Raw genomic sequence first — 12,329 nt, 5'->3', positions numbered from 1 at the left:
GGAAAAATACTGTCACTTTAAAAATGTTTGTAAAATAATATGGTTTACATTATCACTTCAAATAAACTAAGCATATTTTTTAGTTTCTTATTCTACTTACACAATAACATTACAGTTTACAAAGCTTGAAATCAGTGATCAACAAATGTTATATCCTTCTAGAAATGAGAAACAAATCATATTATCTACATTCTTTCAAAAGAAAAAGTCATGAAGAACAAAACATCACTATAGCCTTACTTAGCCAACTGTATAGAAAATATAATTACAGTTTCAAAATTGTATTTATTTATTTATTTATTTTTGGGAGACAGGGTCTTGCTCTGTTGCCCAGGCTGGAATGCCATGGAGCAATCACAGCTCACAGCAGCCTCAAACTCTTGTGCTCAAGTTATCCTCCCACCTCAGCCTCCTGAGTAGCTGGGACTACAGGCATGCACCACTATACCGAGCTAATTTTTTTTTTTTTTTTTTTTTTTTTTTTTTTTTCAGTCTCCAACTATGTCGCCCAGGCTGGTCTCAAACTCCTGAATCCAAGTCATCCTCTCGCCTTGGCCTCCCAGAGTTCTGGGATTACAGGTGTGAATCAGGGCACCTGGCCTCAAAATCAAATATATCTTAGATCCTAAATAGCCAATTTCTCACAGTAGACTTGTTTACTTACCACTATTTTCATCTGCAGTTCCATCTAACTGAGGTATAGAAAGATTGGCTAGAAGCAAACTGTTATCACTCCATTCCATTTCTTCTTCTGAAGATGAGTCATCATCTTCAGTTGAACTTCTGTGGGTACTTCTGCACAGTGATCTGGAGAATATTAAAATTCACTGGTGAGTATGATCATTAGAAAAGGCCACCTCAGATGTAAATAATGTGTCTAAGTTAACTCTATAATAATGTATCTAAGCTAACTCTAATATTGTATCTAAGTTAACTCTATAATGTATCTAAGTTACTCTATAGTAAAACAATAAAAAAATCTGAAAATTGTAAATTCTAGAAAGGCATATTTACTTTGCTTTGTTAACAAGTCTTACTATAGTAACTTAGAAAGAGTTATTGTAAATAAACTTTATAATCCTTTTCACATGAGCTAAAATACACCACAATTCCTGCATTCTGAATTGGAAGAAATAAGAACAGAGATGAGTGAAGGGGCACTAAGGTCAGGCTGAAGAGAATATACTGAAGATGAGAGACGGAAGTAGTAAAGGTGTTCAGTCAATCTGACAATAGCTAGGGTTACTGAGAAATTCAGATGGACTGTGAGTCCAGTCTCTTTAAATTTTGTCTCATATTGATATTAATTAACTTGATGCTTTCCATTTTAACTGAACGGGCAAACTTTTTTCTATTCATACCCAATTTTTTCTGTCTCTAATCTCAAAAATTTGAAATTACTATTTTATTATATTTATTACACTGGAACTGTTTTTCCATTAAGCCTCTCCAAATCACAATTCATCATAAAAATCACTCCCGTCAGATCTGAAAGAGACATCAGAGGTCTAGTCCACCTTTCTACCCAATGCAAAAACCCAATTTTTAACCAACCTGAGACACTCTCTGTTTTTACATAATCTATATAAGGGGATTGCTGTCTCACAGGGCAATCTTTCCATTGTTAATGGCTTTAATTGTTAATAGTTGTCTTGTGTGCTTGTAATACACAAAATCTTTCAACTTCCATACATGGTTCTATTTTGTTCTCTCTAGCTATACAGGGCAGGTTGATGCCATTTTCCACATGATAATCTTTAAAATATGTAAAGGCATTTCCCATTTATCTTGTAATTCGGATTAAACATTCTCTATTCAGAAGTTCTTCAAAAGTGACAGTGCTCACAGATCCTTCTAGTTTTCTTCCCCAGTATTCTTAAAATATGGTACTCAGCACAGACTATGATATCAAATATACAGAGTAGAATTAACTATATCCTTTTCCAGACACTGTGCTTCTAGTATTCAATGTCTCTCTAATATACATGTACAACATGTTTAGGTTTGTTTTCTCAAGGTTAAACTGGGCATAGTTTTCCCCAAATTGGTTCAGCCAATGAGCATATACGCATAAATTTAATCACAGGGTAACTATGCCCATTATTACAGCAGCAACAATGTTAGAGGAAAGAATTTAACATCATATCTGGAGACTTCTATAGCTGATGTATTAAGAAGAAAAATTAACTTTTGTCATTTACATGTAAACACTGAATTTATGGATTAACCTCTTTCATCTTTCAGTGATGGGTTTTGGGTTGAAAATTTAGTCCAAAAAAGTTCTAATCTAGCCTACAGAAGTTTAAGGAGAGGCATACTCAGTCTTTCCGGCTCACAGGCCTAGATTTTTCCATACACAGAGCATATAACTAAAGGGCAGACTTGAACCAATCAAGTTCACAGAGACTGACTGAGAAAACCACGGCATCAACTTAATCATTTATTTTGAGAAACAAACCAGAATACCAATGTTTGCTTCTCAGTCTTTTATTTATTTGTTTTTAGCCTTAATTCCATTAGTCTAATCAGACCCTAAAGCCATTCCCTGTCTTCAGGCTGACTCTGTACATTGTTGCTCTGATATACAACAGTTCAACTATCACAGGGCATTCTTTTTGTCAAGTTCTGAGATAGAAAGGTACTTCAATTTTACCCTGTTTATTACTTATATATATTAATACTGTGTACATAAATGGATGACTTCTAAAAGTTAGGTTTATCTTTTTAAATGCAGCAAAACTTTGTTTTGCTTGAAATATGGAGTATATGCCACATGAAAAAGAGACCACTAAAAATGAATTTTAAAACGTCAATCTAGTTCATAAGGCATTTTACATCATGAAGAATAGTAATAAGCAATTTCTGATTGAAGGACAAGGATAATGATAAAAGTAATAAAACAACTGAAATAACTAAAAAATTACCTCTTTTTGGCACAATGTTCTTCAATATTGCTGTCCCATCTCTGGGACATCACCAAACTAAGCTCCATTTCCTCTTTTTCAATCTGTGGTTCATTTTCTTCATCATCACTATTTTGGGGATATTTATTATTTCCAAAGGAGCGACATGGTGATGGCATCCTATTTCTTTCCCCCTGATATCCATCACTTTCCAAACCAGCAAGAAGATGTACCAGAGCCTCATCAGGACTACTGTCCACTATAAAACAAGTACGATAATCACCAACGAATAACTTAAATTTTCTTAATAATCCAACAATTCAGATCACTTATAATAAAATAACAACAACATAACAGATACTGGCACAGGCTGAAAGAATACAGTTGGTACAAAGGTTCAGGTGTTGATGTAGCTCTCCCATCAAAGTTGATTCCTGGACCACCTGCATTACAGTAATTTAGGGACATTATTAAAATAACATTCTCAATTCCAACCCACGTCCACTGAATCAGAATTTCTAGGGTATAGCTGGGGAATGTGCTTTTTGTGTGTGTGTGTGTGTGTGTAAGATAGAGTCTTGCTTTATCACCCAGGCTGGAGTGCAGTGGTGTGATCTTGGCTCACTGTAACCTCTGCTTCCTGGGTTCAAATGATCCTCCTGCCTCAACCTCCCAAGTGGCTGGGATTATAGGCATGCACCACCATGTCCAGCTAATTTTTGTATTTTTATTAGAGATGGGGGTTTTGCCATATTGGCCAGGATGGTCTCAAACTCCTGACTCAAGTGATCCACCTGCCTCGGCCTCCCAGAGTGCTGGGATTATACTTGTGAGCCACCAGGCCCAGCTTAAACTATCAAAAAGAGATATCCCTGTTCACTGATGTTCCAAGAACAGCTCAGTTTTCCAAGGGAAGGCAGTGCCAGTAGCTGCACACTTAGTTTGGCTCTCTCCTGTGCAATTTTTAGCATTAGAGGATGGCTTTGGCTTATTGGAAAGTCCAGGGAAAGGTTTCCAAAGAACAAGGTACATGGAAGGACAGCTCATGGACTCAATTATTTTCTTTGTTAACAACTCATCAAATTATTCTCCAAATCTGTTTTCATGATATCAGAAAGGGCAAGACTGGGGAGATGGTTAACATTTCTGTCAGCTTCAACTTCATCTTTGTCAGTTATCCTGTCCTTAATCTAAAGCTCCCTTCTGGCAATTTCACAGTTGTTCTCCCATCATCTGCTCCATTTTTTCACATATAACATCTTACATTGCAGGTATAAAAAGGCCACTAGTGCAGAGATCTACTACATGACCCTCTCCATCTTGATGTGCAAAAATAATCTAGTCATTAGAACCAGCATAGGGCTCTGCTTCAGTTAGCCTTTTTTTAGTGGACAATCACCATCCTCTTTGTAAGGCCAGTTGCCTTGTCGGGAGGTTGGACACACCCACCTCTGCACCCGGCAACAGGCTCTGCACTCGGCACCTAGCTTTGCTGCATGGCTCCCCTGGAAGGCCCCGGCTGATGCAAGGCTCCTGGCCGGCTCTCCCACCGGAAAACCTGCCCAGTCTCAATCCCGCTCCCCTGGAGTCAATCAGAGCACCCAGCTGTTGCTCGTTCCTCCTACCTATAAAAACCCTACGCCCCAGGAAGTTGGTGCGACTTCCCTGGCCCCTTTCCCCGGGACCATGGAACCTCGCCTGGGAAGTGAATAAATTGGATTTTCATTTTCTTATACTGGCCTCAGTTTCCTCATTTTAAACTCAGCAATAACCCTTACACTCTTCCTCTTGCTTGTGGTTCTTTCTGCAGTGAACAAAAACATGTTGTGTGCTCCAGCCACGGCTGCCTGGGACTACACAGGGTCTTGGCCATGGGGACAGCCAGCACTGTCGGCCCCTAGTGGGGAGGCCTTGCCAGGGAAGGCTGGCAGTGGCTCCAGGAAGTCTGAGCTGCCACTCAGCGGGAGGCACTGAAGGGCTGGTTGAACACAGCCCTGGCCCACAAGCTGAGGAGGCCAGGACTGTGGCCCTAGCCACCCGTGTCCCTTCCAGTGAAATTTGTGATTACTAAGAGCCACTTATGGTGTTTTGGTAATGTACTGAACTTTGCAAAATGTTAATTCAAAATACATGCATTTTCCTTCTAAAGTAATATGGTTTCTTCCAAATCAAAGTAAAGTTAAAAAAATTATTCTTTCATAAATTTTTTTTTAAAACTATAAGCTACTTGATTTAATGCAAGGTTTCATTTTCATATTCAGTAGAGTATTTATTGAACATGCAACATTTACCTCTTCAAGTCAATGAAAAAACAGCTCTTCACAACGCATTTTCTCTGAATTATAATACTGAATATTTATGGTAGCACTGTTACTTACTGAAAACAGGTGATTCACTCAGTCTCTGGGTCAAAGGCTGAAAAGTCTGACTATTTTCCATGAGGTTCAAAATTGCTTCTTCATTAATAAGAGCTTCTTCCAGTTTGTGTCTGGTGTGACCTTAATTTGACAAAGAATAAAAAAAGTTAAAGCAAGAGCTTAAATCTAAAATTTATCATTTAGAATTTGTGTAAATTTAGAAGCATTACCATATAAACCTATTTTAAATTTCAAAATGTTAATGATGCATGCCAAATAAAAAACATAATAAAAAGCCACAGAAATATTTAGCCAGTCACATGCATTCATCAAAACACTGAATATATAAATCACCAAATATTTATAACCTCTTTAATCCTACCTAATGTGTGTAGCTATATCACTGATAAAAATCACTGCATATTAAAATACATAAAGTAAAAAGATAAACTGTCTTATTTTAATACTAAAATTCTTTATTCTCTATGATTCAAAAACAACAAATTTAAAATAAATGTTTTTCAACTCTTCTAAGAAAAAAAACTTGATGGTGCTCATTATTTGACACTTGTGTATTGGACTCTCAAATGCATAAAAAAGGAAAAGTTTGGTGTAATTCCTAATGGGGTATGTGTTGGTTTTTCATGCCTGTTTGTGAACTGTAGTTGTGGTTACCCATTTCATTGTCAGAACTGAGCAGAAATATTTTTAAGTGCTATAAAAGTACAAAGAAATGGTTAAGTAATTAAAAAGTTCATTTTACATTAATTATATATTTCTCAGAAAACTTTCAATTCATTATATGTCACAATAATTATATTTTCAAGATATCAAAAAATATTAGTCTTTCAACATGTGCGTTTTACAGAGGGTCTAATTCTTGGAGAGATTACATAATTGTAAGAACAAGATAAAATGAATCTCATATTATAACCCAGCCATGAGGAGAGAGAGAGAGAATTTAAAAAACAAACTAGTAGGGGAATAAAAAGACAATACACCAAAAAATGACAGGCAGTTACATGACAGCTAACTGGGAAATAGCGGTTTTCCTGCTTCGGGTACTTAATCAGACTTTAAGGGTTTCTAGCTTTTAAAAGAGTTAACCATTTCAGAAAGAAACACTTTTGAGGTAATATATCCTAGGACATAGCTGGGTTGAGGACTTTAATCAGAACAAATGAACAAAAAAACCAAAAAACTGAAAAATACCTTATTTTGAAACAAAAAATTGAGAGATCAATAAAATCAAGTCAGCTCTTTAAAACTAATAATAAAATAGACAATCTTCGCAGGGATGATAAAAAATTGCAGAGAAGGTATGAGTAAAGTGTATTAGGAGTAAAAGTGGGTGTGTCAAAGGTGTTAGAATAATACTGTGAACAACTTTATGCCAAAAACATGGAAAAATCAGATTAAATGGATAATTTCTTAGGAAAAAAAAATGATGTAAAAATCTGACTCAAAAAAAAAAAATAGAAAGCCTGGTTAGACCTATACCAATTATGGAAATTAAACCAGTGGTTTAAATCTACTCTCTTACCTCTCACCCTCTAACATACAAAATCCGCCCAAAAAACCAGACTCTACAATGGTTTTACAGGTGAGATATACCAAATCTTCAATAAATAAACTATTTCAATCTACAAAAATTCTTAAAAAGGGAGAATACTGAGAATTCTTAGGCAGTGCACTAAGACATGGAAAAAAATAAATGTGGAAAAAAGTAATAGTTACTTATACATGATAACTCTATATATACATTGAAAATCTGAGGGAAAATACATCTAAATTATCAGCACTAATAAAAGTTGCTATAGGTGTTTCAAATGCTGGTGGTTACCAAAAAAAAAAAAAATCAAAACTTGCTGGATACAAGATGGATAAATAAATGTCAGAGAAGTTCCTAAATGCCAGCAATTAGAAGATGTAATTTTTGAAAGCTAAACCTTATACAACTGCAACAATTATAAGACACCTGGAATATATATAACAAAAGACATACAACAATTTTCCAAAAAAGATAAAACGTTATTGAAGGACATAAAAGAAGACCAAGTAAAATGAGAAATGTGCTGTAGATGAGACAATTTGATATAGAAAGACATACATACATATACATATATGTATGTGGAAAGACATATGTTCTTAAACTAGTCTATGAATTTGTTGAATTCCTAATAATATCCCAAGGGGGTTCTTCACAGAAACAAAACAATCTAAAATTAACATGGGAGAGCTTTTTTAAAGGATTAAGAACAGACAAGACAATTACGAAGTTGAGTAAGATCTGCCCTGACAAGATCTTCTACAGCAACAATAATCAAAACTGTATGATAGTAACACAGGGGAAAGACATGGGGAAATTCAGTGTGGGGAAAAAACTCTGTGAAAAATGTGCTGGCATAACAAGCTAGCAGTCTGGATACAATTAGACATTTAATATTTAAAAAAATAAATGTGATTTGAGTGTAGCAAGATGGCCATATAGAACCGTCCAGGAATTGTCACCCCCTGCAGGAACACCAAATTGAACTATCCACACAAGAAAACACCTTCATCAGAATAAAAAGTCAGGAGAACAATCACAGTACTTGGTTTTAACAACCTGTCAAGTAAAGAGGCAGTGAAGAAGGTAGAAAGACAGTCATGAATTGCTGATAGCACCTCCCCCCAACTCCTCAGGCGGTGGCCTCTTGGCATGGAAAGAAAAATCTGTGCGCCTGAGGGAGACAGAACACAGTGAATGTGGCACTTTGTTTTGGATAGGAACTCAGTGCTACCCTGTCACAGTGGAACAACATAGAATAGAATTTAGCCAGCACCCATGAAGAGGGCATTTGACCAGCCCCAGCCAGAGGGAAATTGCCCATTCCAGTGGTCCAGAACCTGAGTTCCAGCCAGCCTCACTATCATGGGCTAAAGCAATTTGGGGTCCTAAATAAACTTGAAAAGCAGTCTAATCCACAAGGACTGCAATTCTTGGATAAGTTGCAGTGCTGTGCTGCGCTTGGAGCCAGCAGACTTGGGATACATACAACCTGGTGAGAGAGTAACTGGAGCAGCCAAGGAATTACTTGTGTCACCCAATGCACAGTCCCAGGCAGCACAACTTACAGCTGTGGGAGACCCCTTTGTTCTGCAAGAGAAAAAGGAGAGGGAAGAGTAAAGAGGAATTTATCTTGCAACCTGGATACTGGCTCAGCCACAGTAAAACAGGGTACCAAGTAGAGTCGTGATACACATATTCCAGGCCCTAACTCCTGGATGACATCTCTAAACACTCCCTGAGCCAGTAGGGAACCTTGAAGAGAAAGACTAGGGACTCAGACCTGGCAGGATTCATCACTTGCTCAGTAAAGAGCCCTTGGGCCTTGAGTATACACAAGTGACACTCAGACACTACTTCCTGCAGTCCTTGGGTGAGACCCAGGGAAATGCCGACTTCAGTTGTGACCCAGTGCATTTACAGCACTGGGAAAAATTGAAAGCCCATTCTTTAAGAATTGGAACAGCACAAGGATGCCCACTTTCATCACTGCTATTCAACATAGTACTGGAAGTCCTAACTAATCAGACAAAAGAAAGGAATGAAGGGCATCCAAATTGGAAAGGAAAAAGTCAAATTATCCTTATCTGCCAATGATATGATTTTATATTTGGAAAAACCTAAAGACTCCACCAAAAAACAAATTCAGCGAAGCCGCAGGATACAAGATCAACACACAAAAATCAGTAGCACTTCCATATGCCAATAGTGAACAATATGAACAAGAAATCAAGAAAGTAATCCCATTTACAATAGCTACAAATAAGATACCTAGGAAAAAACTTAACCAAAGAAGTGCACCATCCCTACAGTGAAAACTATAAAACTTGATGTAAGAAATTGAAGAGGACACCAAAAAATGGAAAAGACATACCATGTTCATGGATTGAAAGAATCAATACTGATAAAATGTCCACACCCACCCAGAGCAATCTACAGATTCAATGCAATCCTATTGGTATCAAAATACCAATGACATTCTTCACAGAAATAGAAAAAATTAATCCTAAACTTTATATGGAACCACAAAAGACCCTGAATAGCCAAAGCCATCCTGAGCAAAAAGAACAAAACTGAAGGTCACATTACCTGACTTCAAATTATACTACAGAGCTACAGTAACCAAAACAGCATGATACTGGCATAAAAATGGACACACAGACCAATGGAATAGAGAACTATGAAATAAATCCATAACTACAGTGAACTGGTTTTCAATGAAGGTGCCAAGAACATACCTTGAAGGAAAGAATGATCTCTTCAATAAATGGTGCTGAGAAAACACTGGCTATCACATGCAGAAGAATGAACTAGACCCTGATCTCTCACCATATACAGAAATCAAATCAAAATGAATTAATGGCTTAAATCTAAGACCTCAAACTATGAAACTACTAAAAGAAAACATTGGGGAAACTCCCTAGAATATTGGTCTAAGCAAGGATTTTTTTGTTAAATATCCCCAAAGCACAGGCAATCAAAGCAAAAACAGACAAATGGGATCACATTAAGTCATCATACAAAGCTTCTGCCCAGCAAAGGAAATGATCAACAAAGTAAAGAGATAATCCACAGAATGGGAGAAAATATCTGTGAGCTATCCATCTGACAAGGAATTAATAACCAGAATATATATATATAACTCAATAGTAAAAAATCTAATAACCTGATTTAAAAATGGGCAAAAGATCTGAACAGACATTTCTCAAAAGATGGCAAACAGGTGAAAAGGTACTCAACATCACTGATCATCAGATAAATGCAAATCAAAATTACAGTGAGAAATCATCTCACCCCAGTAAAAGTGGCTTTTATCTAAAAGACAGGCAATAATGAATGCTGGCAATGATGTGGAGGAAAGGGAACTCTTGTACACTGTTGGTAGAAATGTAAATTAGTACCACCATTATGGAGAACAGTACAGAGGTTCCTTAATAAACTAAAGATAGAACTACCATATAATCCAGCAATCCCTCTACTCAACATTTATCCAAAGGAAATGAAATTGGTATGTCAAGTTGAAGAGATATCTGCACTCCCATGTTTATTACAGTCCTATTCACAACAGCCAATATTTGGAAGCAATCTAAGTGTCCATCAATAGATATATAGATAAAGTAAATGTGGTAGATTTACACAATGGAGTACTAGTCAGCCATAAAAAGAATGAGATCATGCCATTTGCAACAACATGGATGGAACTGGAGGACATTATGTTATGTGAAATACGCCAGGCACAGAAAGACAAACTTTGCATGTTTTCACTCACTTGTGGGGGCTAATTAATAATTATAACAATTGAACTCATGGAGATAGAGAGTAGACTGATGGTTACCAGAAGCTAGGAAGGGAAGTAGGGTAGGATGGGGAAGGACAGATGGTTAATGAGTACAAAAAAATAGAATGAATAAGCTCTAGCATTTGATAGCACAATAGGGTGACTACAGTCAACAATAATTTATTGTTCATTTAAAAAGAATTAAAAGTATAACTGGAATGTTTGTAACACAAAGAAATAAATGTTTGAGGCCATGGACACCCCATTTACCCTCATGTGATTATTACACTGTACACCTGTATCAAAATCTCCCGTGTACCCCAAACTATGTACCCACAAAAGTTTTAAAAATAAAATGTAAAATTTCAGATGCATTAAAGACCTAAATGTGAAAAACCAAATTGTAAGTACATGTAAGGCTTAAAATGAATATTTAAGAGAAAATTTTTTCATTACATCAGGGTAGGGAAGGTCTCATAAATTGTACACCAAAACTAAACCATAAAGGACTACTGGCAAACTTGACATTAACATTGAAGACGTGTAAAACTCCAAGGATAACTTTTTTTTTTTAATGGGAGCAAAAATGGGAAAAATAAGTTAACATTTCTCTTTGAAGATTTTTACAAGACAAGGCTAGATGGAGAGAAAACACCTCTACAGTAAGTATAACTGATAAAACATCTAGAAAATATGAAAAACTCAGGCCAGGCACAGTGGCTCACACCTGTAATCTCAGCCCTTCGGGAGGCTGAGGTGGATGAATCATGAGATCAGGAGTTCAGAACCAGCCTGGCCAACATAGTGAAACCCCATCTCTACTAAAAATACAAAAAATTAGCTGAGCATGATGGCAGATGCCTGTAATCCTAGCTACTTGGGAGGATGAGGCCAGAGAATTGCTTGAACCTAGGAGTCAGAGGTCGCAGTGAGGCGAGATTGCGCCAACTGCACTCCAGCTGGGGTGACAGTGCGAGACTCTGTCTCAAAAATAAAAGAGAGAGACAGAAAATATGAAGAACTCCTAAAACTAAGAAAAAGACGAATGACTCAACAGAAAATGAGCAAAGAACTTGAGTAATCAATTCTCAGAGAAACTCAGATGGCCTTTTAAGATGCTCAAATTCATTAGTAATTAGAAAATTCAGATTGAAATGCAGAGACACTATTATTTGATACTATCAAATGTTGAGGCTTTGCCTACCTAGTAAAATTGCATATAGAACAATGCGACTTCTAAATAAAACTTTTATTATTGTCTTGTTTACCAATCACATATAAGCTAATTGCATTATAGAAAAACTGTTAGAACAGATGCTATTAGGTAAAGTACAATGTATATACCCTAACATTCAGCAATCACTCTTCTACATGTGTTTGGTAAAGAAACTCCAGCACATAGCCATAGGGAGACAGATAGAGCACTAAGTGCAAAAGTAAAGACAATCTAATGCTTGTAGAGAAATAGATAACACTGTTGTTTAGTTTCAAAATGGAACAATAATCAGCAGCTAAAATGAATGAAAAAGGATAAATTTGAAAGTTACAATGTTGACATAAAAGATACTCAACATCATTAGTAATGAGGATAATGAAAATTAAAGCCACAGTAAGATTCTATGTCACACACTAGGATGGCTACATTAAAAAAGACAGACAATAGTGTTAGGATGTGGAGCCACAGAAACATTCCACGCTGGTAGAAAAGTAAAACATTGCTGTCACTTTAAAACCAGCTTGGG

General features: G+C 36.5%; 1 protein-coding gene and 1 pseudogene across 10 annotated transcripts in view; both read right to left on the bottom strand.

Annotated features, from left to right (window-relative positions):
- REV3L (REV3 like, DNA directed polymerase zeta catalytic subunit) overlaps positions 1 to 12,329 on the bottom strand; it is a 147,898-nt gene that overhangs the window by 45,273 nt on the left and 90,296 nt on the right. For all 10 annotated transcript variants that reach the window (XR_001819285.2, XR_001819289.2, XR_001819290.2 and 7 more), the window contains 3 exons: positions 5,282 to 5,401; positions 2,925 to 3,162; positions 665 to 807 (listed from right to left, as the gene is read on the bottom strand). Coding sequence is in view for 5 of the 10 variants with exons in the window: in XM_017509258.2 (XP_017364747.1) it covers positions 665 to 807; positions 2,925 to 3,162; positions 5,282 to 5,401 (501 nt within the window). In the remaining 5 variants the exon portion in view is untranslated. The remainder of the gene's footprint in view (positions 1 to 664; positions 808 to 2,924; positions 3,163 to 5,281; positions 5,402 to 12,329) is intronic.
- Positions 3,696 to 4,283, bottom strand: LOC108289732 (annotated as a pseudogene).

This window comes from Cebus imitator, unplaced genomic scaffold, assembly GCF_001604975.1.
Source record: "Cebus imitator isolate Cc_AM_T3 unplaced genomic scaffold, Cebus_imitator-1.0 Scaffold413, whole genome shotgun sequence".
NCBI classification, from domain to species: Eukaryota; Metazoa; Chordata; class Mammalia; order Primates; family Cebidae; genus Cebus; species Cebus imitator.
This window is presented reverse-complemented; position numbering and strand designations above follow the sequence as displayed.